Source organism: Rhinoraja longicauda, chromosome 34 (genome assembly GCF_053455715.1).
Source record: "Rhinoraja longicauda isolate Sanriku21f chromosome 34, sRhiLon1.1, whole genome shotgun sequence".
NCBI lineage: Eukaryota > Metazoa > Chordata > Chondrichthyes > Rajiformes > Arhynchobatidae > Rhinoraja > Rhinoraja longicauda.
Genome location: NC_135986.1, coordinates 18,882,395 through 18,909,930, shown reverse-complemented (window position 1 = coordinate 18,909,930; position 27,536 = coordinate 18,882,395). Strand labels below are relative to the sequence as shown.

Genomic DNA, 27,536 nt, shown 5'->3' with positions numbered 1-27,536 from the left:
CTGTGGCAAGGAATTCCACAGATTCACCACCCTCTCTCTGACTAAAGAAATTCCTCCTCATCTCCTTTCTATACGCACGTCCTTTTATTCCGAGGCTGTGCCCTCTGGTCCTAGATTCTCCCACTGGTGGAAACGTCCTCTCCACATCCACTCTACATTAGGTAAGTTTCAATGAGGTCCCTCCTCATCCTTCTAAACTCCAGTTGTTAACAGGCGACGAAGAGTTGGGAGGCAAGAACAACATTCAGGGCACACAGCAGTGCCCACATCTCATCGCGCCAATCAAGGAAGTTGGCAAGAGGACTGGATGGGTGGAGTTTGGCCGGCCTGCTTCTCTTCACACGTCCTTCTGCAGCTTGAAATCTCCCAGGCCTTGCGGCAACTCAGGACTTGGACTGAGCCTCAAGGAACATCTTCAGCCTCCAATGATGCCCGCTCGGTGGTCCCAGAGGTCCAGGTGATCTGCATGATGGGTGATGAGCAGATTGGGGTGCACGGTTCGGGTGACACTAACTCCTTGTCGGTGGTGGTGTAAGGACAGGGATATGCCTCCCCAGCCACACTGCCCCATCGTGAGCGCAGGAGAAGGAGGAGGAGGAGGAAGGGCACATTTGGTTAAATGTTCGAATGTACGGGCTCTCCCCTTCAAAAATGGAAACGTGACTCTTGGACGAATGAAGAGCACAGGAGGCTTCAAGTTAACGAGAGATAGAGAGAGAGAGAGAGAGATAGATGATGGCGGACAGGTGGAGACACAAGACAGCAGCCAAGGCTTTACATTCCACAGCATGCCATGCAGAATGAGCTGCAGCGGGTTCCAGGGGTTTGGGAGGAGGGGGAGGGGGATGGAAGCAGGAGGCCACCTTCTGCAACCTCCCCAAACCCCTCGTGACGTGGGTATACACGCAAAGATGGTCAATGTTGGGAAAGCATGGCACCAACACACACCATTTTGTTTCAAGGTGTTCTCTCCACGTGTGCAAGCATGTGTGTGGCGTGCGTGTGTGCGTGCGTGCCTGAGTGTGTGGTTGCGTGCGTATGCGAGAGAGACCAACTCAAAAGGAAGATGAAAGGATAAAATATGCAGCGAGACAAGTGAAGAAGGTTCTGGAAGGAAGCCAAAAGTTTTTACCAACCATATTGATTCTGAGTTTTTCTTTTTTTTTTTAATCGATGTCAATTATTGAAAGTAAAATGTGGAAACACACAAACCTAAATGATAAGACAGTAAGAATGATATCTACCAGGTAGTGCAGTTTGTTTACCATTGCGTGTCCAATGCCTGAATGCTTTGTGGAGAAAGGGAAGGCGGGGGGAAGGATTAAGGAAAGAAACAGAATGACGAGACTGTGAACTCAATAGAAATGATGGCAATCGCAAAGGTTAGTAGTATTATATCAGCTCAAAACAAGGTTAACTGTTAGTACAGAGAAAATGACTACATTCCGTGAATGACACCGGGTTAGTTCTCAAAGCGTGTTAGTAGATACACACACAATTGGCAAATTAATGTTTTTACAAAACGTTGTGAGAGATTGAGGGGCAGCTTGGTGGGGTGGGGAGGATAGTAATAATGAATATATTCCTTTATTCGACCCACACCGGGGAAATTTCCAACAGTCAGAGTGCTGCACCTGCAACTGGCTTTACAGCGGCCAGTTGGCAGGGACTGGAAATGGTTTGGCACCACTCCGTTTCCTTGATTGTCTGCTCCTTACTTTACCCCAAATGACAGAGTGACTGTGAGTAACTGTCTTTACAGTTTGCCCTCCTCCCTGCTGTTTGCATCAAGATAGAACCCAATTCAGCGTCTTCACCACAAGCAGTGGGACAGAGAGAGTAACATTGTTATAGCAAAAGCAACATCAATTCTGATTTACCGATATCATCCGCTGACCGATATTAGACTGGGGAACGGGCATTGGATTCGATCATCTTGTCACGCACATTTCTCCGTCTGCCATCTCGCAGCTCGTAAACAAGGCGAGGTGCGGACTTTGTCACGCAGAGCTGGGCAGGATCGCCACAAATACCGGACAGATCAGTGGAGATCCCGTTCTCAGTGGGTCGGGAATCAGGGCCCCGGGAGGGAGGGAGGGAGGGAGGGAGGGAGGGGGGCAGGATCACCAGGAGAAGGATCGACATGTGCAGGGAGAGGGGTTCGTTGGGTGACCAGCGTGGGTATTCTCCGGTTGCTCCGGTTTCCTCCCACCCTCCAAAGATAAGTTGTAAAATTGTCCCTAGTGTGTGTAGGATAGTGCGAGTGTGTGTGGGATGATCGCTGGACTGCACAGACTCGGTGGGCCATAGGGCCTGTCTCCACGCTGTATCTCAGATGACTAAGGAGGTGATTCCTGGAATTTAGAAGGATGAGAGGGAATCTTATCGAAACGTATAAGACTAGGCTTGTATACACTGAAATTTAGAAGGATGAGGGGGGATCTTATCGAAACGTATAAGATTATTAAGGGGTTGGACACGTTAGAGGCAGGAAACATGTTCCCAATGTTGGGGGAGTCCAGAACCAGGGGCCACACAGTTTAAGAATAAGGGGTCGGCCATTTAGAACTGAGATGAGGAAAAACTTTTTCAGTCAGAGAGTTGTGAATCTGTGGAATTCTCTGCCTCAGAAGGCAGTGGAGGCCAATTCTCTGAATGCATTCAAGAGAGAGCTGGATAGAGCTCTAAAGGATAGCGGAGTCAGGGGGTATGGGGAGAAGGCAGGAACGGGGTACTGATTGAGAATGATCAGCCATGAACACTTTGAATGGCGGTGCGTACGGGCTCGAAGGGCCGAATGGCCTCCTCCTGCACCTATTGTCTATTGTCTATTGTCTCTACTCCCAGACGCCCACACAGCCCGGGACGTCTGGGGCTGGGCCCTGAGATGTTTGGACAGCTGTGAACATCGCAGGCTCTACTCTGTAGGACCGAGCCCCATCAATAGCCCTGCACAGGGAAGGCAGCGGAGGGACACTGGCCTTCTGTGGAGCACCCACCTGCCCTCCTTCAGCGGGTTCATTCCCAAACCCCAGCGACTCAGCACAAACAGCCGGCCTCTGACCACAGGTAGCCCTTCACACAAGATGTTGCCAGGACACGAGGGGCCTGAGCTACAGGGAGAGGTTGGGCAGGCAAGGTGTGGAGGAAGGAACTGCAGATGCTGGTTAAAACTGACGATAGGGACAAAATGCTAGAGTAACTCAGCGGGACAGGCAGCATCCCTGGAGAGAAGGTCTTCCTTCTGAAGAAGGGTCTTGACCCAAAACGTCACCTATTCCTTCTCTCTAGAGATGCTGCCTGTTCCACTCAGTTATTCCAGCACTTTGTGTCTATCTTGGGCAGGCTAGGATTATATTCCTTAGAACCTGGGACTCTAGTCTTTGGAGCGCAGGAGGATGAGGGGTGATCTAATAGAGGTGTATAGGATCATGGAATAGATATGGTAAATGCACAGAACCTTTTCCCCAGAATTGAGAACGAGAGGACATAATTTAAATGGGGGTGTAGTGGCCTGGCGGAAGCCAGAGAAAGGCAAGACGCCAGGCAGTGTTTAGTTAGATTCTTTTATTAGGCTGTGAGCTCCTGCCCACAGCGTAGTTCTCCTGGGGATAAGATACGCCTTCCCTTGGTCTGGCTTTTAACCCCTTTCGCCTGTCCGTCACGTAACGAGGGGGCTGACCCAAGGAGTGGCCTGATCCGCCACAGGGGGATCTAATAGGAACCCGATAGACAGCTTTTTTACACAGAGGGTGGTGGGTGCATGGAGTGAGTTGCCGGAGGAGGTAGTTGAGGCAGGGACTGTCATGACGATTAAGAAACGTTTGGACAGATTCATGGATCATAGAAACATAGAAACATAGAAAATAGGTGCAGGAGTAGGCCATTCGGCCCTTCGAGCCTGCACCGCCATTCAATATGATCATGGCTGATCATTCAGCTCAGTAGCCTGTACCTGCCTTCTCTCCATACCCCCTGATCCCTTTAGCAAAAAGGGCCACATCTAACTCCCTCTTAAATATAGCCAATGAACTGGCCTCAACTACCTTCTGTGGCAGAGAATTCCACAGACTCACCACTCTCTGTGTGAAGAAATGTTTTCTCAGGATCGGACAGGATTGGTGGGATATGGGCCAAACGCGGGCAGGTGGGACTAGTGTAGAGGGGGCATGTTGGTTGGCGGGGGCAAGTAGGACTGAGGGGCCTGTTTCCGTGCTGTGTGACTCTAATGAAAGAGTGGTCACGATGCGAAGGCCGGGACTCTAGCCTGTTGGGCTGCAACTAATGTGAAGGGTGTGTGGGTGCCCGATATACCATGGGTGCCCGATATACAGTGGGTGCCCGATATACTGAGACCACACCTGGAGTACTGTGTGCAGTTTTGGTCTCCTAACCTGAGGATAGACGTTCTTGCCTTAGAGGGAGTACAGAGAAGGTTCACCAGATTGATCCCTGGGATGGCGGGACTTACATATGAGGAAAGACTGGATAGACTGGGCTTGTACTCACTGGAATTTAGAAGACTGAGGGGGGATCTTATAGAAACATATAAAATTCTTAAGGGGTTGGAGAGGCTAGATGCGGGAAGATTGTTCCCGATGTTGGGGGAGTCCAGAACCAGGGGTCACAGCTTAAGGATAAGGGGGAAGTCTTTTAGGACCGAGATGAGAAAACATTTCTTCACACAGAGAGCGGTGAATCTGTGGAATTCTCTGCCACAGAAGGTAGTTGAGGCCAGTTCATTGGCTATATTTAAGAGGGAGTTAGATGTGGCCCTTTTTGCTAAAGGGATCAGGGGGTATGGAGAGAAGGCAGGTACAGGATACTGAGCTGGATGATCAGCCATGATCATATTGAATGGCGGTGCTGGCTCGAAGGGCCGAATGGCCTCCTCCTGCACCTATTTTCTATGTTTCTATGTTTCTATACCATGGGTGCCCGATATACCGTGGGTGCCCGATATACCATGGGTGCCCGATATACCATGGGTGCCCGATATACCATGGGTGCCCGATATACCATGGGTGCCCCATATACCATGGGTGCCCCATATACCATGGGTGCCCGATATACCATGGGTGCCCGATATACAGCGGGTGCCCAATGTACCATGGGTGCCCCAGGCAGCCAGAGGGAAGGCTTGTGGATGATGGCAGCCCGATGCTGCAGGTGAGTGAAGCTCGGTGACACTCTCAGAGAGATAATGATGGGGAGTAACGCCCAACTGGGACCAATGGTTGAGCGGTTTATTGTCACGTGTGTGTGTGTGTGCACAGCGCTCTTTGGTCAGATGCGAGCGGCAGTGACCCAGAGGAGGAAGGTTATTAGCGCAGTAACCTGGGGCACACGGCCCAAAGTCACACAGTGGCAGCACGCAGACCTGCAGGGGGAAAGTGGTTAATGCTTCATCTGTGCAGCACCGCAAAGGAGAGTCTCTGTTAGTTAACGGTGGCAGCAGCATGACCTGTTGCAAGGGTTCTTCCCCCAGTAAGAGTTGCCCTGACAGTGTGGGGGGGGGCTTTCCTATTCCCACTTGTGTGTCGCAGAGGCGAGGTCTATTGGAGAATGTAACTGTGCGTGGCCTTACAGCCGGCCCCAACCCACCCCCACTGCTGACGGTCACTGGTCACTGGCCCACTGGTTTAGTTTAGAGATGCAGCGCGGAAACAGGCCCTTCGGCCCACCGAGTCCGTGTCGACCAGCGATCCCCCGCACACTAACACTATCCAACACACACTAGGGACAATTTACATTTACACCAAGCCAATTAACCTACACACCTGTACGTCTTTGGAGTGTGGGAGGAAACCGGAGCGCCCGGAGAAAACCCACGCAGGTCACGGGGAGAACGTACAAACTCCGTACAGACGGCGCCCGTAGTTGGGATCGGACCCGGGTCTCTGGGGCTGTGAGGCAGCAGCTCTACCCGCTGCGCCACCGTGATCTCCCACCCAGCTCAGTGCCGATGTGCAGCTGTCAGTGTGGGCAGAATAACTTTGTGTGCGCATGTACGCACATGCAGGCATGTATAAACACACATGTACATAGGCACAGTCACACACCACGCACACACGCACACACATGCGCACACACGCTGGCACACGCACGCACATACGCACACACATACGCACACACAAACGCAGACATGCACAGACACACATGCGCACACACGCTGGCACACGCACGCACATACAAACGCAGACATGCACAGACACACACATGCGCACACACGCTGGCACACGCACGCACATACGCGCACACAAACGCAGACATGCACAGACACACACAAACAGTTTACAGAAGCATTCAGCCACACACAGACACTCTGATACACGCTCATATCAGGAGCTCTCTGGTCCTCAGCGCCGGTGACTGTGAGTTTAATGCAACGTATCAAGAACAACCATCCTCTGCTCCGTGCTCTAAACCCTGATGTTGCCCGGGTTCAGGCCATGGACACAGTTCCCCCTTGGTCCACACCCCCCCCCCCTCCACCCCTCCCCACGCCAGATTCCCACCCGACGCCCATGAATCTCCCTGTGTGTCCCCAGCTCCGAGCGAGCTCCCGCCCTACACTCCCTCTGTCTCTCTCACCCTCACTTTCCGTCACTGTGTGCCTGACTAGTCTCTGCAGTGAAGCCGCCCGTACAGAGAGAGGTAAGCTGTTTACAGGAACAGATCAGGAGAGGGACATGCAGTGCATGTTGATTGCACCTTGGCTGAGCAGACTGCAAAAACCACCACTGCTGCCATTTAATAACCAGTCCCTTGCTCACGTTCCCCACCCAGAAACCTCAGGGAATATCCTCAGAGAAACTGACCACCCAGATCTCAGATAGACAGAGTGCTGGAGTAACTCAGCGGGTCAGGCAGCATCTGAGGGGAACACGGATAGGTAACGTTTCACAGAGTGCTGGAGTAACTCAGCGGGTTATAAGATTCCCCTCAGCTCCAGTGAATACAAGGCCAGTCGACCCTTTCTTTCATCATATGTCAGTCCCGCCATCCCGGGAATTAACTTGGTGAACCTACGCTGCACTCCCTCAAAAGCAAGAATGTCCTTCCTCAAATTAGGAGACCAAAACTGCACACAGTACTCCAGGTGCGGTCTCGCCAGGGCCCTGTACAACTGCAGTAGGACCTCCTTGCTCCTATACTCAAATCCTCTCACAATGAAGGCCAGTTAATATTTCCCTTTACCGTGACTTTCAGTCTTAAGAAGGGTCTCGGCCCGATATGTCACCCATTCAATAGACAATAGACAATAGGTGCAGGAGGAGGCCATTCAGCCCTTCGAGCCTGTACGCACCGCCATTCAATGCGATCATGGCTGATCACTCTCAATCAGTACCCCGTTCCTGCCTTCTCCCCATACCCCCTCACTCCGCTATCCTTAAGAGCTCTATCCAGCTCTCTCTTGAAAGCATCCAACGAACTGGCCTCCACTGCCTTCTGAGGCAGAGAATTCCACACCTTCACCACTCTCTGACTGAAAAAGTTCTTCCTCATCTCCGTTCTAAATGGCCGACCCCTTATTCTTAAACTGTGGCCCCTTGTTCTGGACTCCCCCAACATTGGGAACATGTTTCCTGCCTCTAATGTGTCCAATCCCCTAATTATCTTATATGTTTCAATAAGACCCCCCTCATCCTTCTAAATTCCAGTGTATACATGCACACACGGACATCCACGTACACAAATACACAGACGCACACGCACACACACGCACACACATATGCAGACACGGACACACACACGGACACTCACGCACACACACGCACACACACAGACGCACACAGACACACACACACACACACAGACACACGCACATACACACACAGACGCGCGCGCACACGCACACACACAGACACAGACACATAGAGCCGTAAGTGGGGGGGGGGTGATACCCGAGTCTCTGGAGCTGAGGCAGCAGCTTCCTTCTCTCCACAGATGCTGCCTGACCCGCTGGGTTACTCCAGCACTCTGTGTCTCTCTGTAAGTAGGAGGCAGTGTGTCGGGAGGTTGGGCACAGGAGGGCTGGGGGAACAGCCGTGAACACCCTTGTCCACAGCCAAGCTGACCAGCAGGAGAGGCTGAGTAATGGGCCGGAGGTAGATCCCGTCACTTGGCACCAACCCCCTGATTGCAATATTGATTTTAAATAGGATGTGAAAGTGATTGATGACCTTGCGGGCAGCAAAAATGGTTTTGTGCAGAAAATCATTGATCTTCGAGCCGGATAACCTCAGCACCTATTGAGGCACCCGCGGAAACCATCTGTCTTAGTGACACCTCAGTCATAATGACTGACACTCTCACCCAAACTGCAGCCGCAGAGGTAAGGAGCATCGGGTAACTGCTGCACCCTCGCTCGCCCCTCAGGGTCAGGATTGTTGGAGGTGACATGGGCAGGTTGCCAGTCTTGCTCGGAGCCAGCGACTGACAGACGCCTTTGCCACAGCAAAGGGAGAGGTGGCGTGGTGGCGCAGCGGGTCGAGCTGCTGCCTCAGCTCCAGAGACTCGGGTATCACCCCCCCCCCCCCACTTACGGCTCTATGTGTCTGTGTCTGTCTGTGTGCGTGTGCGCGTGTGTCTGTGTGTGTGTGTGTGTCTGTGTGTGTCTGTGTGTGTGTGTGTGTCTGTGTGCGTCTGTGTGTGTGCGTGTGTGTGCGTGAGTGTCTGTGTGTGTGTCCGTGTCTGCATATGTGTGTGTGTGTGTGCGTCTGTGTGTGTGTATTTGTGTATGTGAATGTCCGTGTGTGCATGCGTCTGTGTGTGTGTGTGTGTGTGTGTGCGTGCGTCTGTGTGTGTGCGAGCATCTGTGTGTGTGTCTGTGTGTGTGCATGCGTCTGTGTGTGTGTGTGTGTGTGTGTGTGCGTCTGTGTGTGTGCGAGCATCTGTGTGTGTGTCTGTGTGTGTGCGTGCGTCTGTGTGTGTGTCTGTGTGTGTGCGTGCGTCTGTGTGTATGTGTGTGTGTGTGTGTGTGTGTGTGTGTGTGTGTGTGTCAATGTCAGTGTATGAATCTGTGTGTGTGTGTGTGGGCCTGCACTGGGCCTGCACTAACTGGGGTTCAGAAGCATGAGGGGGGACCTCATTGAAACTTACTAAATAATGAGCGGCCCGGGTAGAGTGGATGTGGAGAGGATGTTTCCACTAGTGGGAGAGTCTAGGACCAGAGGGCACAGCCTCAGAATTAAAGGAGATTCCTTTGGGAAGGAGATGAGGTGGGATTTCTTTAGAGGGCGGTGAATCTGTGGGACTCTTTGCCACAAACGGCTGTGGAGGCCACAAGTCAGTGGATATGTTTAAGGCAGAGATAGATAGGTTCTTGATCAGTGCAGGTGTCAGGGGTTATGGGGAGAAGGCAGGAGAATGGGGTTAGGAGGGAGAGATAGATCAGCCATGATTGAATGGCGGAGTGGACTCGATGGGCCGAATGGCCTAATTCTGGTCCTATGACATATGAACGTACAGTAGCGACCCCCAACATAGAGAGACTGTGTTGAATGGGGATTGGAGGATACAGGCCACACAGCAACCATCATCTTACTAAAACAATCTCAAACGTAACGAAGCTGGATATTGGCAGCCTGCCTCCCATCTTACTGGAACATTTGAAGGTCCTTCAGCAACAGACCATGCAAAGCCACAAACTGACACAACAATTACTTTCTTCACTGCAGGCACTGAAGCCAATCTGCTTCACTGTCTCACAGTAACCTCTGGTCAGATACACTTAAAGCCACTCGCATACCCAGCTTTACCACACCATCCTCCCTCTGCACCTTCCTGTCACACACTGTCTCAATAGGTCAAAAGACAATAGGTGCAGGAGGAGGCCATTGGGCCCTTCGAGCCTGTACGCACCGCCATTCAATGTGATCATGGCTGATCACTCTCAATCAGTACCCCGTTCCTGCCCTCTCCCCATACCCCCCTGACTCCGCTATCCTTAAGAGCTCTATCTAGCTCTCCCTTGAATGCATTCAGAGAATTGGCCTCCACTGCCCTCTGAGGCAGAGAATTCCACAGATTCACAACTCTCTGACTGAAAAAGTTTTTCCTCATCTCAGTTCTAAATGGCCGACACCTTATTCTTAAACTGTGGCCCCTTGTTCTGGACTCCCCCAACATTGGGAACATGTTTCCTGCCTCTAACGTGTCCAACCCCTTAATAATCTTATAGGTTTCGATAAGATCTTGTCTCATCCTTCTAAATTCCAGTGTATACAAGCCTAGTCGCTCCAGTCTTTCAACATATGACAGTCCCGCCATTCCGGGAATTAACCTAGTAAACGTACGCTGCACGCCCTCAATATCAAGAATATCCTTCCTCAAATTTGGAGACCAAAACTGCACACAGTACTCCAGGTGCGGTCTTACTAGGGCCCTGTACAACTGCAGAAGGACCTCTTTGCTCCTATACTCCTAGAATTCCCTGTGGCCCTCAAGGCATAGCTTCACTGCCCGCCCCTCTTCCGGGCCTGGAGAGGGAACACACGGTGTCCACGGGGACTGTGCAGGCCTTCCGTGACCGCTGGTCGCCGCGGGGGATCGAGTATATTCTAGATAAGGTTGACAACATTTTAATCTGATGCCTGGGAACACAAAATGCTGGAGTAATTCAGCGGCACAGGCAGCATCTCTGGAGAGAAGGAATGAGGCAGGAAACATGTTCCCAATGTTGGGGGAGTCCGGAACCAGGGGCCACAGAATAAGGGGTCGGCCATTTAGAACGGAGATGAGGAAATACTTTTTCAGTCAGAGATTTGTAAATCTGTGGAATTCTCTGCCTCAGAGGGCAGTGGAGGCCAATTCTCTGAATGCATTCAAGAGAGAGCTAGATAGAGCTCTTAAGGATAGCGGAGTCAGGGGGTATGGGGAGAAGGCAGGAACGGGGTACTGATTGAGAATGATCAGCCATGATCACATTGAATGGCGGTGCCTACAGGCTCGAAGGGCCGAATGGCCTCCTCCTGCACCTATTGTCTATTGAATGGGTGACGTTTCACAGGGTGCTGGAGTAACTCAGCGGGTCAGGCAGCATCTGTGGAGAACATGGATAGGTGACGTTTCACAGAGTGCTGGAGTAACTCAGCGGGTCAGGCAGCATCTGTGGAGAACATGGATAGGTGACGTTTCACAGAGTGCTGGAGTAACTCAGCGGGGGGTCAGGCAGCATCTGTGGAGGGAAGGAACGGGTGATGTTTTGGGTCGAGACCCTTCTTCCGACTCTGATAACTGATTGCAGTTTGTAAACTGCCAGCGGGTCTTGATTTAATTTACTACATTGCTTTTGTGTTTAATTGAATAAAAGCTCCTTGTTAAGGAAAAAAGAGGTCACACACAGTCTCACACGCACACATCAGTACATGAATGCACACGCACACACAGTCTCACACATGCATTTACACACTCTCTCCCGCACATCTGTCCACACACAGACTCACACATGCACACCCACACACACTCCCATGCCTCTGTACATGAACGCACACAAGCGCACATATACACACACACACAGATTCACACATATACACGCACACACAGATTCACACACACACACAGATTCGCACACACACACAGATTCACACACACCCACATTCACACACACAGATTCACACACACACACACACACACACACACACACACACACACACACATTCACACACACACGCACACACACACAGATTCACACACACACACACACACACATGTGGTTGCAGTCTGTGTGGCCACCGGCCAACATTGGCCCTCCCATTGACCGTGGATCAGGGCAGGGTGGCTGACAAGACCCTTGTTGTGGTCTCGGGGCGATGGACCCCAGGCAGCCGCAGTGTTTCCCTATCAGGCCAAACCCCTGCAACCGATCCCGCTGCCGAACAAGGTCACAAGTCAATTGTCACACTCAGCACAGTTTAGCGTAACAAAGCAATGTCTCAATCCGTATGTTCCCAGATCAGGAATTAACCTGCCCAGCAAAGATCGTTCATGGTGACCGTTCATACTCCAAGAAGGAAACCCGTTCACCCAACCCGTGGCAACCTATTGTGTTCACTGGATTTAACATGCAGGTATCATCACCGAATAGTGAGCGGCCTGGATAGAGTGGATGTGGAGAGGATGTTCCCACTAGTGGGAGAATCTAGCACCAGAGGCCACAGCCTCAGTATTAAAGGACGTTCCTTTAGAAAAGAGATGAGGAGGAGTTTCTTTAGTCAGAGGGTGGTGAATCTGTGGAATTCATTGCCACAGAAGACTGTGGAGGCCAAGTCAATGGGTATTTTTAAGGCAGAGATAGATAGATTCTCGTGTAAGAAGGAACTGCAGATGCTGGTTTAAACCAAAGAGACACAAAAAGCTGGAGTAACTCAGCGGGACAGGCAGTATCTCTGGAGAGAAGGAATGGGTGACGATTCGGGATGAGACCCTTCTTCAGACTCACTTGATTAGTACGGGTGTCAGGGGTTATGGGGAGAAGGCAGGGGTTATGGGGAGAAGGCAGGGGTTATGGGGAGAAGGCAGGGGGATGGGATTGAGAGGGTGAGATAGATCAGCCATGATTGAATGGTGGAGTAGACTTAATGGGCCGAATGGCCTAATTCTACTCCTATCACTGATGAACTTATGAACTTATTAAATATGAAATTATTTTTACACGTGTTAAATCCTTAAAGTGGCTGCATCCTTAAAGCAGGAGGTGATGAAAATGTTTTCCCCCTGGACTTTACTTGTTGCTAACGGTAAGACCCACCACAAACACAGCACATTGTCTACATGCTGGAGCTCAGAGAAGAACGAGAGGGTGGCCTTACCCAAACACGGAAGACCAATGTGTAGGAGGGATCTGCAGATGCTGCTTTACACCAAAGATACAGACACAGAGTGCTGGAGTAACTCAGCGGGACAGGCAGCATCTCTGGAGAGAAGGAATGGGTGACATTTCGGGTCGAGACCCTTCTTCAGATCCGAAACGTCACCCATTCCTTCTCTCCAGAGATGCTGCCTGACCCACTGAGCTAGTCCAGCATTTTGTGTCTGTCACAGAAGACCCAAAACAGCCTGACAGAGTTGATGTTAAGGTGGTTCTATTGGTGGGAGAGTCGTGTACAAGGGAAGCGAGCAAAGAAATAAAGGGGGGGGGGGGTCACTTAAAACGGGAGTACGTAGAATGGGGTTAGGAGGGAGAGATAGATCAGCCATGATTGAATGGTGGAGTAGACTTGTTGGGCCGAATGGCCTAATTCTACTCTATTCCTTATGTCCTTATGATCTACCTCACTGGAGACCCTTGGACTATCTTTAATCAGACTTTACTGGACTTTACCTTGCACTAAACGTTATTCCCTTTACACCGTGGATGGCTCGATTGTAATCACGCATTGTCTTTCCGCTGACTGGTTAGCAAGCAACAACAGCTTTTCACTGTACCTCAGTACACGTGGCAATAAACTAAACTAAACTATAAACTAACCAGAAGAGTACAAGGCCAGCTCTGATCATCTCAGATGGTGGGGCAGCATTGAGGGGCCGAGTGGACTCCCCCTCCTCCTGTTCAACACTAGTTCAATCCTGCACACGGAGGACAATTTACAGAAGCCTACGAACCTACAAACGTGCACGTCTTTGGAGTGCACACCTTCTGAAGCTGAGTCCACAAGGTGTACACAGCAAGATCCCACAGACGGCAGTGTGAGACAGTGTGAGACAGAGCACACACATCTAGTATTGGTGACGTCGGTTATTACACGCCCTCTTGCAATGCTGCTCCCCCACCCCAGGGTGCTGGAGGGACCTGGTCCTACCCCTTGCTCTGAGGAAGATTCACGAGGACGCTGCCACAACTCGAGCGTCTGAGCTGCAGGGAGAGGTTGAGCAGGCTGGGTCTCTACTCCTTGGAGCGCAGAAGGGTGAGGGGTGATCTTACAGAGGTGTAGAAAATCACAAGAGGAATAGATCGGGTAGACGCACAAAGTCTCTTGCCCACAGTAGGGGAATGGAGGACCAGAGGACACGGGTTCAAGGTGAAGGGGAAAAGATTTAATCGGAACCTGAGGGGTAACTTTTCCACATAGAGGGTGGTGGGTGAATGGAATGAGCTGCCGGAGGAGGTAGTTGAGGCTGGGACTATCCCAACGTTTAAGAAACAGTTGGACAGGTATATGGATAGGACAGGTTTGGAGGGATATGGGCCAAACGCGGGCAGGTGGGATAGTGTAGCTGGGACATGTTGGCTGGTGTGGGCAGGTGGGACTAGTGTAGATGGGGCATATTGGCCGGTGTGGGCAGGTGGGACTAGTGTAGATGGGGCATATTGGCCGGTGTGGGCAGGTGGGACTAGTGTAGATGGGGCATGTTGGTCGGTGTGGGCAGGTGGGACTAGTGTAGATGGGGCATGTTGGTCGGTGTGGGCAGGTGGGACTAGTGTAGATGGGGCATGTTGGTCGGTGTGGGCAGGTGGGACTAGTGTAGATGGGGCATGTTGGTCGGTGTGGGCAGGTGGGACTAGTGTAGATGGGGCATGTTGGTCGGTGTGGGCAGGTGGGACTAGTGTAGCTGGAACATGTTGGCCGGTGTGGGCAGGTGGGACTAGTGTAGATGGGGCATGTTGGTCGGTGTGGGCAGGTAGGATAGTGTAGCTGGGGCATGTTGGTCGGTGTGGGCAGATGGGACTAGTGTAGCTGGGACATGTTGGCCGGTGTGGGCAGGTGGGACTAGTGTAGCTGGGACATGTTGGCCGGTGTGGGCAGGTGGGACTAGTGTAGATGGGGCACGTTGGTCGGTGTGGGTCTAGTGTAGATGGGGCATGTTGGCCGGTGTGGGCAGGTGGGACTAGTGTAGATCCCGTCACCAAGGCCCCGGCAGCAAGAAATCGCCAGCTCAACCGGCAATATCGTCGTGCCACTGACAAGTGCCGTTGCTAGGCTACCAATTGCAGCAATATTTGCAGCTTTATAGAGCAGTATTGACTTGGGCCAATTTGCTCCCAGTTCAATAATGCGCTCTTAGTACGTGTAATTATTCCAGCCCACTTGGGCAGCCGGGAACACGGAGAGGGGAGGGTGCACCAGGAGGCCACACTGCCACTCAGCTCCTATCCTTCCCTCTCTCTCCGTCCCTCTCTCATCCGACCAGTCTGACTGTCCTCCTGGTTAAATTCTATCTTTGCTGCCTCATTGCCACCTTGTCCTAGCTAACAATTCTACATTTTCCTTTGTTTTCGTCCCATTTGATGTCTCGTTTTCACACCTTGCCCTTCCATATCTCTGTCTGAAGAAGGGTCTCGACCCGAAACGTCACCCATTCCTTCCCTCCAGAGATGCTGCCTGTCCCTGCTGAGTTACTCCAGCATTCTGTGTCTATCCTTTCCAGAGGGCACAGCCTCAGGATTAAAGGACGTTCCTTTAGGAAGGAGATGAGGAGGAATTTCTTTAATCAGGAGGTGGTGAATCTGTGGGATACTTTGCCACAGACGGCTGCGGAGGCCAAGTCAGTGGATATATTTAAGGCAGAGATAAATAGATTCTTGATCAGTGCGGGTGTCAGGGGTTATGGGGAGAAGGCAGGAGAATGGGGTTAGGAGGGAGAGATAGAACAGCCATGATTGAATGACGAAGCAGACTTGATGGGCTGAATGGCCTACTTCTGCTCCTATCACTTGTGACCTTATGAGTGGGGGGGGGGGGAGGGGGCAATTTAACAGGGACCTCGTCTGGCACTACTTCTCTAAAGTGCCTTGTAAAAGGTACCATATAAATAAAAGTAGTGGTCGTTGCACCTGCTGCCATTTTACATGTCAGAGTGTTACAGTCGTACAGCACATAAACGGGCCATTCGGCCCATCACGTCCATGCCCACCCATTTGCCCATTTGCTTATGTTAAGCCCATTGTCCTTCTGTGCCTTGTCTATTTAAGTGCCTGCCTCTGTGCCTCTCAAATGTAAGGGAATCAGGGGGATATGGGCAGAAGGCAGGAACGGGGTACTGATTTAGGATGATCTGCCATGATCATATTGAATGGCGGTGCTGGCTCGAAGGGCCACATGGCCTACTCCTGCACCTATTTTCTTTGCTTCTCTCGAATGACTGCATCTGACTTCACCACCTGCTCTGCAGTATGTTCCAGATATCAACCACTCCAGATTAAAAAACACTTAGGACGGAACTGCAAAGTCACACCACAGATAGACACAAAGTGCTGGAGTAACTCAGCGGGTCAGGCAGCATCCCTGGAGAACAGGAATAGGTGACGTTTCGGGTCGACTCTAAAAACCTTAATCCTCAGATCCCCGTTAAAACTCTCACCTTAAACCTGTGCCTTCGTGTTTCTGACACCCCTACTCTGGGGGAAACAATTAGATTTAGACTTTCGACCCTGTGAGTGCCTTTCATAATCTTCATGCCTTCTATCCAAGTCACCTCTCAGCCTCCTGTGCTCCAGGGATAGCAAGCCCAGCCTGAGGAATCTCTTCCTGTAACTGAACCGGAATGGCGGGACTGTCGTATGTTGAAAGGCTGGAGCGATTGGGCTTGTATACACTGAAATTTAGAAGGATGAGGGGGGATCTTATTGAAACATATAAGATAATTAGGGGATTGGACACATTAGAGGCAGGAAACATGTTCCCAATGTTGGGGGAGTCCAGAACAAGGGGCCACAGTTTAAGAATAAGGGGTAGGCCATTTAGAACGGAGATGAGGAAGAACTTTTCCAGTCAGAGAGTGGTGAAGGTGTGGAATTCTCTGCCTCAGAAGGCAGTGGAGGCCAGTTCGTTGGATGCTTTCAAGAGAGAGCTGGATAGAGCTCTTAAGGATAGCGGAGTGAGGGGGTATGGGGAGAAGGCAGGAACGGGGTACTGATTGAGAGTGATCAGCCATGATCGCATTGAATGGCGGTGCGTACAGGCTCGAAGGGCTGAATGGCCTCCTCCTGCACCTATTGTCTATTGTCTATTGTCTATTGTCTATTGTCTAACTCCTCCACACTCTGCCCACAGTGATCACCTTGCACTGGGGTGTACTGGAATCCTGAACGGCCCGCTACACTCCTGAATCAGGTGCGTCCCTGTCCTATGCTGCAGGACACCTATACTGGGAGAACATGGAAAGGTTCCAGCGGCAAGCTCACTGGCCGGTGATACCCCTCCACTGCTTCCGGGAACTCCGTAATTACTACGGTAATGCTGCACCACTGGAACAATTAATATCATGCATTTAATAATATAATAATTACCTTCAGCAGACCACTTAATTTAATAAACTTTTGCTGCAGATCCACTAACAATAATAACTCATAATTACTGACCAGTGACGGCAATAAAGCCTTTGTGTTAAAGGTCTATTGACAGTAATTAAACCCGTTAAATCTCATGTGTTTCTGTCTCTCAAGCTCTCATCTTTTTCCCTTGCAGGAACCACCAGAGAAATAATTCACAATCTCCGTCCTGTGTGTTACCTCCTCACCCTCCTCACTCTGTTTCTTCTCTAAGCAAGCAGGTTTCCACGTGATGGCGATCTAACTGGTTAGTATACAGTGACACAACACGGAAACAGGCCCCTCTAAAGCTGATCATCTGGACAGAGAGTCGTAGAGTGTGGAGTGAAGGCAGACACAGTATGGTGGAGAAACTCAGCGGGACAGGCAGCATCTCTGGAGAGAAGGAATGGGTGACGTTTTGGGTCAGACCGGGAGTCAGTGGAGAGGGGGGATCCATAGATAAGGAAGTGCTGGGTGTGAAAACACGACAGTGCGGATGAGTGTTCATTGGGAATGTAGAATAGACCATTGTTAGCTGGGAGAAGGGAGCAACAAATCAAACAGAGATCAAATGTAGTCGGAGACAGTCACACTGGTGCCAGGGGATGGAGAGAGAGAGGGAATGCAAGGGCTACTTGAAGTTAGAGAAGTCAATGTTCATACTGCAGGGGTGTAAACTACCCAAGCGAAATATGAGGTGCTGTTCCTCCAATTTGCACTGGGCCTCACTCTGACAATGGAGGAGGCCCAGGACAGAAAGGTCAGTGTGGGAATGGGAGGGGGGGGGGGTTAAAGTGTTTAACAACTGGGAGATCAGGCAGGTTTAGGCGGACTGAGCGGAGTCATAGAGTGATACAGTGTGGAAACAGGTCCTTCGGCCCAACCTGCCCACACTGGCCAAAATGTCCCAGCTACACGAGTCCCACCTGCCCTGACAGCTCAGTTGAGAGATATCGACAGTGATGTTGAGAGATAAAGAATCTTTCATTCATTGTTCTTTATCTCTCCACATCACCGTCTATATATCTCGTTTCCCTTATCCCTAACCAGTCTGAAGAAGGGCCTCGACCCGAAACGTCACCCATTCCTTCTCTCCAGAGATGCTGCCTGTCCTGCTGAGTTACTCCAGCACTTTGTGTCTACCTTCGGTTTAAAACAGTTTCTGCAGTTCCACCTTACACAAAGATTTAATAGGACCTTGAGGAGCATACTTTTCCACACAGAGGGTGGTGGGCTTATGGAACGAGCTGCCAGAGGAGGTAGTCAAGGCAGGTACAGTAACAATATTTAAGGCAATTGCACAGGTACATGGATAGGACAGGTTTAGAGGGACCTGACGAGCTGAGCCACCCAGAGAGACACAAAACGCTGGAGTAACTCAGCGGGTCAGGCAGCATCTGTGGAGAACATGGATAGGTGACGTTTCACAGAGTGCTGGAGTAACTCAGCGGGTCAGGCAGCATCTGTGGAGAACATGGATAGGTAACGTTTCACAGAGTGCTGGAGTAACTCAGCGGGTCAGGCAGCATCTGTGGGGAACATGGATAGGTGACGTTTCACAGAGTGCTGGAGTAACTCAGCGGGTCAGGCAGCATCTGTGGAGAGGAGGAATGGGTGACGTGATCCTTGTGTCGACCCGATACATCACCCATTCCTTCTTTCCAGAGACGCTGCCCGTCCCGCTGAGTTACTCCAGCATGTTGTGTCTATCTTTGGTGTATTCCAGCATCTGCATTTGCTTCTTACATAGAACAAAGAGGGGCCCGGTGGTTGGGGGGGGGCCACAGAGAACGAGGAGAGGTCCAGCGGGCCTGGTTCACCGGCCTGGTTCACCGCTGCGGGAAGGGAAGACTGTACCAAGAACCCTTGAAACATTGTCGGCGCCAGAGAGGTGGAGATTCCTTGTGTACCGCCCAGATGAAGTCTGCTGTGTGATTTTACCGGATTGGATGCAACAACAAAGATTTCCACTGCACCAGCTCACCAGTACATGTGACAATAAAGTCTCATTGAATTGAATTGAGTTTGGAGGGACTTGGGCCAACACAGGCAGGTGGGATTAAAGGAATCAAGGGATATGGGGAGAAAGCAGGAACGGGGTACTGATTTTAGATGATCAGCCATGATCATATTGAATGGCGGTGCTGGCTTGAAGGGCCGAATGGCCTCCTCCCGCACCTGTTTTAATATCTTTGTTTGTTTCTATTAGCGGAGGTGAGCAAGTAGGTCCTGTCTTTCCTGGAACATTAAATGCCAAGTGAACGATGTGTGCTGGGCAGGTGGAGGCTGAGCAACACTCAGACAGAGGGAGATGGAGAGGGAGAGGGGGTGGGGGTGGGAGGAGGGGGGGAGAGGGAGAGGGGAGGTGGGGGAGGGGAGGTGGGGAAGGGGAGAGGTGAGGTGGGGGAGGGGGAGGTGGAGAAGTGGAGAGGGGGGGAGGGGGAGAGGTGAGGTGGGGGAGGGGGAGGTGGGGAGGGGGGAGATGGAGGGGGAGGGGAGATGGAGGTGGGGAGGGGTGGAGGGAAGGGGGAGATGGAGGGGGGAGAGGTGAGGAGGGGGAGGGGGAGTGGGGAGGGGGGAGATGGAGGGGGAGGGGGGAGAGGGAGGAAGGAGTGGAGGGGAGGGGACGTGGGGAGGGGAGAGGGGGGAAGGTGGGGGAGGGGGAGGGAGGAGTGGGGAGGGAGGAGAGGGGGGGAGAGGGGAGGGGGAGGGGGAGGGGGAGGTGGGGAGAGGGGAGAGGAGGGGGAGAGGTTACTCGGGAGTCATTACCTGACGGAGATTTCGTGTGACCCTCACGTCATGCCAGTTGTTGTCGTTGAACTTCCCATTGACGGGTTCGACCAGGGCCTCGAAGGCCCCTGAGCCCAGGTTGATGACCAGCGAGACGGCCCCGTTCTTCAGCGCCAGGTTGACGTAGTCGGCCGACTTGCCCGTGTGCAGGATCAGCCCGTTGCGCTGTAGAGTCTTGAAGGAGAGGGTGATCTCGTCGCTGCTACTCTGGATGGGGTTGTGCGACAGGTCGTAGCAGAAGAACTCGGTGCCCTTGAAGGTGGCCACGGACTCCTCCTTGGCTGTGGGGGGGAGAGAAGAGAGGGGGAGAGGGGGGGGGGGAAGAGAGTTAGCGACAGGGTCACCCAGGACCAGGGGTCCAGAGAGCAGAAACAACTCTCAACCCTTCCGGCACCCACTGCCTTCCTGAATAAGCCAGATATCATCTTTAAAAAAGAATCAGAACCAGGCGGCACGGCGGTGCAGCGGGTCGAGCTGCTGCCTCACAGCGCCAGAGACCCGGGTTCCATCCCGACTGCGGGCGCCGTCTGTACGGAGTTTGTACGTTCTCCCCGTGACCTGCGTGGGTTTTCTCCGGGATCTCCGGTTTCCTCCCACACTCCAAAGACGAGCGGGTTTGTAGGTTAATTGGCTTGGTGTAATTGTGATTGTCCTTCATGTGTGTTGGATAGCGTTAGTATCATATCATATCATCATATATATACAGCCGGAAACAGGCCTTTTCGGCCCACCAAGTCCGTGCCGCCCAGCGATCCCCGCACACTAACACTATCCTACACCCACTAGGGACAATTTTTACATTTACCCAGCCAATTAACCTACATACCTGTACGTCTTTGGAGTGTGGGAGGAAACCGAAGATCTCGGAGAAAACCCACGCAGGTCACGGGGAGAACGTACAAACTCCTTACAGTGCAGCACCCGTAGTCAGGATCGAACCTGAGTCTCCGGCGCTGCATCCGCTGTAAAGCAGCAACTCTACCGCTGCGCCACCGTGCGGGAATCGCTGGTCAGCACGGACTCGAAGGTCTGAAGGGCCTGTTTCCACGCTGTATCTCTAAACTAAACGGAGCTTTCTCAGCATAGGAAGAGGCCATTCAGCCCGTTGAATCTATGCTTGTTCAATGGGCTGAATGGCTGAGAAAGTTTAGATGATGCCTGGCCCGCTGAGTTACTCCAGCACCGGTGTCTATCCTCCCTGTACCACCCTCTCTCTGACACAACCCCTCCCTATAACACCCTCCCCAAGACTGACCCACCCTGTAACACCCTCCCTGACACATCCCTCTGACTGTGTCACCCTCTCTCTGACACACCCGCCACACTCGTCATCGGGCAAGAGGTACAGAAGTGTGAAAGTGCACACCTCCAGATTCAGGGACAGTTTCTTCCCGGCTGTTATCAGGCAACTGAACCGTCCTACCGCAACCACAGAGCAGGCCTGAACTACTACCTACCTGATTGGTGACCCTCGGACTATCCTTGATCAGACTTTGCTGGCTTTATCTTGCACTAAACGTTATTCCCTTACACTGTAAACTGTAAATTGTAATTAAGTATTGTCTTTCCACTGGCTGGATAACACGCAACAAAAGCTTTCTACAGTTGTACAGGGCCCTAGTGAGACCGCACCTGGAGTACTGTGTGCAGTTGTACAGGGCCCTAGTGAGACCGCACCTGGAGTACTGTGTGCAGTTGTACAGGGCCCTAGTGAGACCGCACCTGGAGTACTGTGTGCAGTTGTACAGGGCCCTAGTGAGACCGCACCTGGAGTACTGTGTGCAGTTGTACAGGGCCCTAGTGAGACCGCACCTGGAGTACTGTGTGCAGTTTTGGCCTCCAAATTTGAGGAAGGATATTCTTGCTATTGAGGGCGTGCAGCGTAGGTTTACTAGGTTAATTCCCGGAATGGGGGGACTATCATATGTTGAAAGACTGGAGCGACTAGGCTTGTATACACTGGAATTTAGAAGGATGAGAGGAGATCTTATCGAAACTTATAAGATTATTAAGGGATTGGACACGTTAGAGGCAGGAAACATGTTCCCAATCTTGGGGGAGTCCAGAACAAGGGGCCACAGTTTATGAATAAGGGGTCGGCCATTTAGAACTGAGATGAGGAAAAACGTTTTCCGTCAGAGAGCTGTGAATCTGTGGAATTCTCTGCCTCAGAAGGCAGTGGAGGCCAATTCTCTGAATGCATTCAAGAGAGAGCTAGATAGAGCTCTTAAGGATAGCGGAGTCAGGGGGTATGGGGAGAAGGCAGGAACGGGGTACTGATTGAGAATGATCGGCCATGATCACATTGAATGGCGGTGTGTACAGGCTCGACGGGCCGAATGGCCTCCTCCTGCACCTATTGTCTATTGTCTATTGTTTTCACTCTACCTCGCTTGGTACACCTGACAATAAACTAAACTGAACTGAAACGTTTACATCTTTTATTGCTCTGCTCTCCTGGTTGTTCCAACCACACTGTTCATCACCAGCCTGGGATTCCCCCAGGCAGATCAACACCAGGATATCAGGCAGGCAAGCATAGAAACATAGAAAGTAGGTGCAGGAGGAGGCCATTCGGCCCTTCGAGCCAGACCCCCATTCAATATGATCATGGCTGATTCAGAATCAGTACCCCGTTCCTGCTTTCTCCCCCTATCCCTTGATTCCATTAGCCCTAAGAGCTAAATCTAACTCTCTCTTGAAGGTTTGCACGCCAGAGGAAGACCCAATCTTCACGGCCTCCATCTGCAACAGTGTGAAATCTCGAACCCCATCTCAAAGCTGCAATTAATTCCAGGCTTAATAGCTGTTGAATGATCCAATCCCACAAGTGCATTTTAAGTTTGTTTTTTTGATAATCAAGGATCTTCTCATGAAAGATCGCAGATTAACACTATATTTAGTATTCCAAAGAAGCAGTAATTAAGACTGATTAAACATTCACACACCTTTCCCTCTCGGTCAGAAAAGCACAGACTGAATTTCTCACAGCAAATCCCAGCAGCACAAATCAAATCGAAGAAGATGCAAAACTTGGTGAACACTGCCCGGTCCATCACGGGCACTGACACCCCACCATCGAAGGCCCATCACGGACACTGACACCCCACCATCGAAGGCCCATCACGGGCACTGACCTCCCAACCATCGAAGGCCCATCACGGGCACTGACCTCCCCACCATCGAAGGCCCATCACGGGCACTGACCTCCCCACCATCGAAGGCCCATCACGGGCACTGACCTCCCCACCATCGAAGGCCCAACACGGACACTGACACCCCACCATCGGAGGTCCATCACGGGCACTGACACCCCACCATCGGAGGTCCATCACGGACAATGACCTCCCCACCATCGAAGGCCCAACACGGACACTGACACCCCACCATCGGAGGTCCATCACGGACACTGACACCCCACCATCGGAGGTCCATCACGGACAATGACCTCCCCACCATCGAAGGCCCATCACGGACACTGACACCCCACCATCGAAGGCCCATCACGGACACTGACACCCCACCATCGGAGGTCCATCACGGGCGCTGACCGCCCCACCATCGGAGGCCCATCATGGGCACTGACACCCCACCATCGAAGGCCCATCACAGACACTGACACCCCACCATCGGAGGCCCATCACGGACACTGACACCCCACCATCGAAGGCCCATCACGGACACTGACACCCCCACCATCGAAGGCCCATCACGGACACTGACACCCCACCATCGAAGGTCCATCACGGGCACTGACCTCCCCACCATCGAAGGCCCATCACGGGCACTGACCTCCCCACCATCGAAGGCCCATCACGGGCACTGACCTCCCCACCATCGAAGGCCCATCACGGACACTGACACCCCACCATCGAAGGGATCTACAGTGAGTGGTGGACACTGCCCGGCCCATCACGGACACTGACACCCCACCATCGAAGGCCCATCATGGGCACTGACACCCCACCATCGAAGGCCCATCACGGGCACTGACCTCCCCACCATCGAAGAAGACTGCAAAACGTGCTGAACACTGCCCAGTCCATCACGAATGCTGACCTCCCCACCATCGAAGGGATCTACAGTGAGTGGTGGACACTGCCCGGCCCAACACGGGCACTGACCTCCGTACCATCGAAGGCCCATCACGGGCACTGACCTCCGCACCATCGAAGGCCCATCACGGGCACTGACCTCCCCACCATCAAAGGGATCTACTGGAGTCGCTGCCTCAAAAAGGCAGCCAGCATCATCAGAGACCCACACCACCCTGACCACGCACGCATTTCACCCCCGCCATCAGGAAGAAGGTACAGGAGCCTGAAAACTGTGACCTCCAGGTTCAGGAACAGCCACCAGGCTATTAAACACCACAACCTCAAATAAGCTCTGAACTCCAATAAACTATTATTGTTATTATTGCACTATCATTGTTTGTTTTCAATGTGTACATATGCGTGTATGTGTGTGTATCTATCTATATATATATATATATAAATATAAATATATAGTCTTCAGTCTGAAGAAGGGTCTTGACCCGAAACGTCACCCATTCCTTCTCTCCAGAGATGCTGCCTGTCCCGCTGAGTTACTCCAACATTTTGTGTCTGCCTTCGATTTAAACGACCTTCTGCAGTTCTTTCCTACACGATATGTGTGTGTGTGTGTGTGTGTGTGTGTGTGTGTGTGTGTGTGTGTGTGTGTGTGTGTGCACGTGTGCGCGTGTGTGTGCGTCTACTTAAGAACACTGAAGAAGTCTGGTCTACCCCAACAGCTGCTGAAGACCTTCTACCGCTGCACCACAGAGAGCATCCTAACGCATGGCATCCCTGTGTGGTACCTCAGCTGCACGGAGGCAGAAAGGAAAGCTCTACAGTGGGTAGTCAATAGAGCTCAGAGGGCCATCGGAACACAGCTACCAGACTTGGAGGGCATCTACAACACACGATGCCTCAGAAAAGCCACCAGCATCCACAAAGACTTTTCGCACCCCTGCAACAGTCTGTTCGAACTCCTTCCATCGGGCAGACGATACAAGGCCTTCTACGCCCGCACCTCCAGACTCAGGAACAGCTTCATCCCCAGGGCCATAGCTGCTATGAACCGGTCCTGCTGAGCCGGATGGTCACAACGGATAGATCAACTTGCACTTTACCCTGTCTAAAAACTGTTACAATTATTTCGTTTCGTTGGGTTGCTGTTGTCTAAATTACTTAAATCATTGCATCGTATGGGAGGCGCATATCCAATCTCGTTGTACCCCTGGGTACAATGACAATAAAGATATATTGTATTGTATTGTATTGTATATGTGTGTATGTGAGGATCACAAAATGCTGGAGTAACTCAGCGGGTCAGGCAGCATCTCAGGAGAGAGGGAATGGGTGACGTTTCGGGTCGAGACCCTTCTTCAGACTGATGTCAGGGGGGGGGGGGGCGGGACAAAGGAAGGATACAGGTGGGGACGGGAAGATAGAGGGAGAACTGGGAAGGAGGAGGGGAAGAGAGGGACAGAGGGACTATCTAAAGTTGGAGAAGTCGATGTTCAAATCAAATCAAATGTGCAGTTGCAGATAATAATAATAATAATGCATTATATTTATATAGCGCTTTTCATATACTCAAAGACGCTTTACAGAGATTTAGAGAACATAGGGGAAATGAATAAATAGATAAATAAGTAAATAAGTAAACGAACAGAGAAAGGAGACAGAAGGTGAGGTGACCTTCAGTGGTTGAAGGCAGTGCTGAACAGGTGAGACTTCAGCGATGTTTTGAATGTGGTGAGTGTGGGGGAGTCTCTAACGGTTTGGGGTAGTGAGTTCCATAGGGTGGGAGCAGCGATGGAGAAAGCCCTGTCCCCCCAGGATCTGAGTTTGGTCCGGATGTGGGGGGACAGGAGATTGGCAGCGGCAGAGCGGAGGGTGCAGGTGGGAGTGTGCCTGTGGAGGAGGTCGGTCAGGTAGGATGGGGCCAGGTTATGGAGGGCTTTGTAGGTTATGAGGAGGATTTTGTACTGGATTCTCTGGGGGATGGGGAGCCAGTGGAGTTTGTAAAGATGGGCTGAAGGTTCCTTGCACATATTCCCTGATGGCCATGAGAGGGCAGGCAGAGTCCACGTCTCCACTCACTGTTCAGCACAAACTCCCATGGCCATGGAGACAGCTCCTTGCTGATTTCATTGCCTGCTGCCATGACAATCACTGCAGAGCGTGCCAGTCACGTGTGCGGTGGCAAACCCTCAAGCTCACGTCCAATCACCGCCGCCTTTAATTACAGGGTCACCGCCGTCCCTCGGCAGCGGGGGAAAATGGCGCTGTTTACTCGGGCTTGTCGCCATGCTGGCTGACCTCCGTCCGTCTGCAGGGCAGCACGGTGGTGCAGCGGGTAGAGCCGCTGCCTCACGGCGGCACGGCGCCGGAGAGCCGGGTTCCATCCCGACTACGGGCGCTGTCCGCACAGAGTTTGTACGTTCTCCCCGTGACCTCGTGGGTTTTCTCCAGGTGCTCCAGTTTCCTCCCACACTCCAAAGACGCGCGGGTTTGTAGGTTAGTTGGCTTGGTTGAAACGCAAATAATTCTCCCTAGTGTGTGTAGGGTAGTGGTAGTGTTAGTGTTGGTGCAGACTCGGTGGGCTGTGCCTCTAGTTCTAAACTAAAGCCCACGGAGAAAGGCTGGAGCGATTGGGCTTGTATACACTGGAATTTAGAAGGATGAGGGGGGATCTTATTGAAACATATAAGATAATTAGGGGATTGGACACATTAGAGGCAGGAAACATGTTCCCAATGTTGGGGGAGTCCAGAACAAGGGGCCACACAGTTTAAGAATAAGGGGTCGGCCATTTAGAACGGAGATGAGGAAGAACTTTTTCAGTCAGAGAGTGGTGAAGGTGTGGAATTCTCTGCCTCAGAAGGCAGTGGAGGCCAGTTCGTTGGATGCTTTCAAGAGAGAGCTGGATAGAGCTCTTAAGGATAGCGGAGTGAGGGGGTATGGGGAGAAGGCAGGAACGGGGTACTGATTGAGAGTGATCAGCCATGATCGCATTGAATGGCGGTGCTGGCTCGAAGGGCTGAATGGCCTACTCCTGCACCTATTGTCTATTGTCTATTGTCTATTGAGACTGCCACAGCTGCACTGCCCCAGAACCATTCATCCCTCCCCTCACCAGTATAAGCGGCTCGGTGGTGCAGCGGGTAGTGCTGCTGCCTGACAGCGCCAGCGACCTGGGTTCCATCCCGACCTGCCGTGCCGATTCTGCTCCTATCATTTATGACCTTATGACCATATGTCCTCACTCCTCCACTGTCAGAGTGAGGCCCAACGTAAATTGGAGGAACAGCACCTCATATTTACAACCCAGCGGTAAGAATATTGATTTCTCTAACCAAGTAGCCCTTGCTTTCCCCCCTCTCTCTGTTCCTCCCTCATCCTAGTTCTCCCACCAGTCTGACTGGCCTCCTGATTAAATATTACTTATTGTGCCTTGT

General features: G+C 51.8%; 1 protein-coding gene across 1 annotated transcript in view; it reads right to left on the bottom strand.

The window, feature by feature from the left end:
• The window catches only part of LOC144609619 (neurexin-2-like), a 309,609-nt gene that overhangs the window by 43,132 nt on the left and 238,941 nt on the right, over nucleotides 1-27,536 (bottom strand). Inside the window, exons 6-7 of the mRNA XM_078428117.1 lie at nucleotides 20,027-20,328; nucleotides 1,266-1,289 (exon numbers count right to left, since the gene is read on the bottom strand). Coding sequence (XP_078284243.1) covers nucleotides 1,266-1,289; nucleotides 20,027-20,328 — 326 coding nt within the window. The remainder of the gene's footprint in view (nucleotides 1-1,265; nucleotides 1,290-20,026; nucleotides 20,329-27,536) is intronic.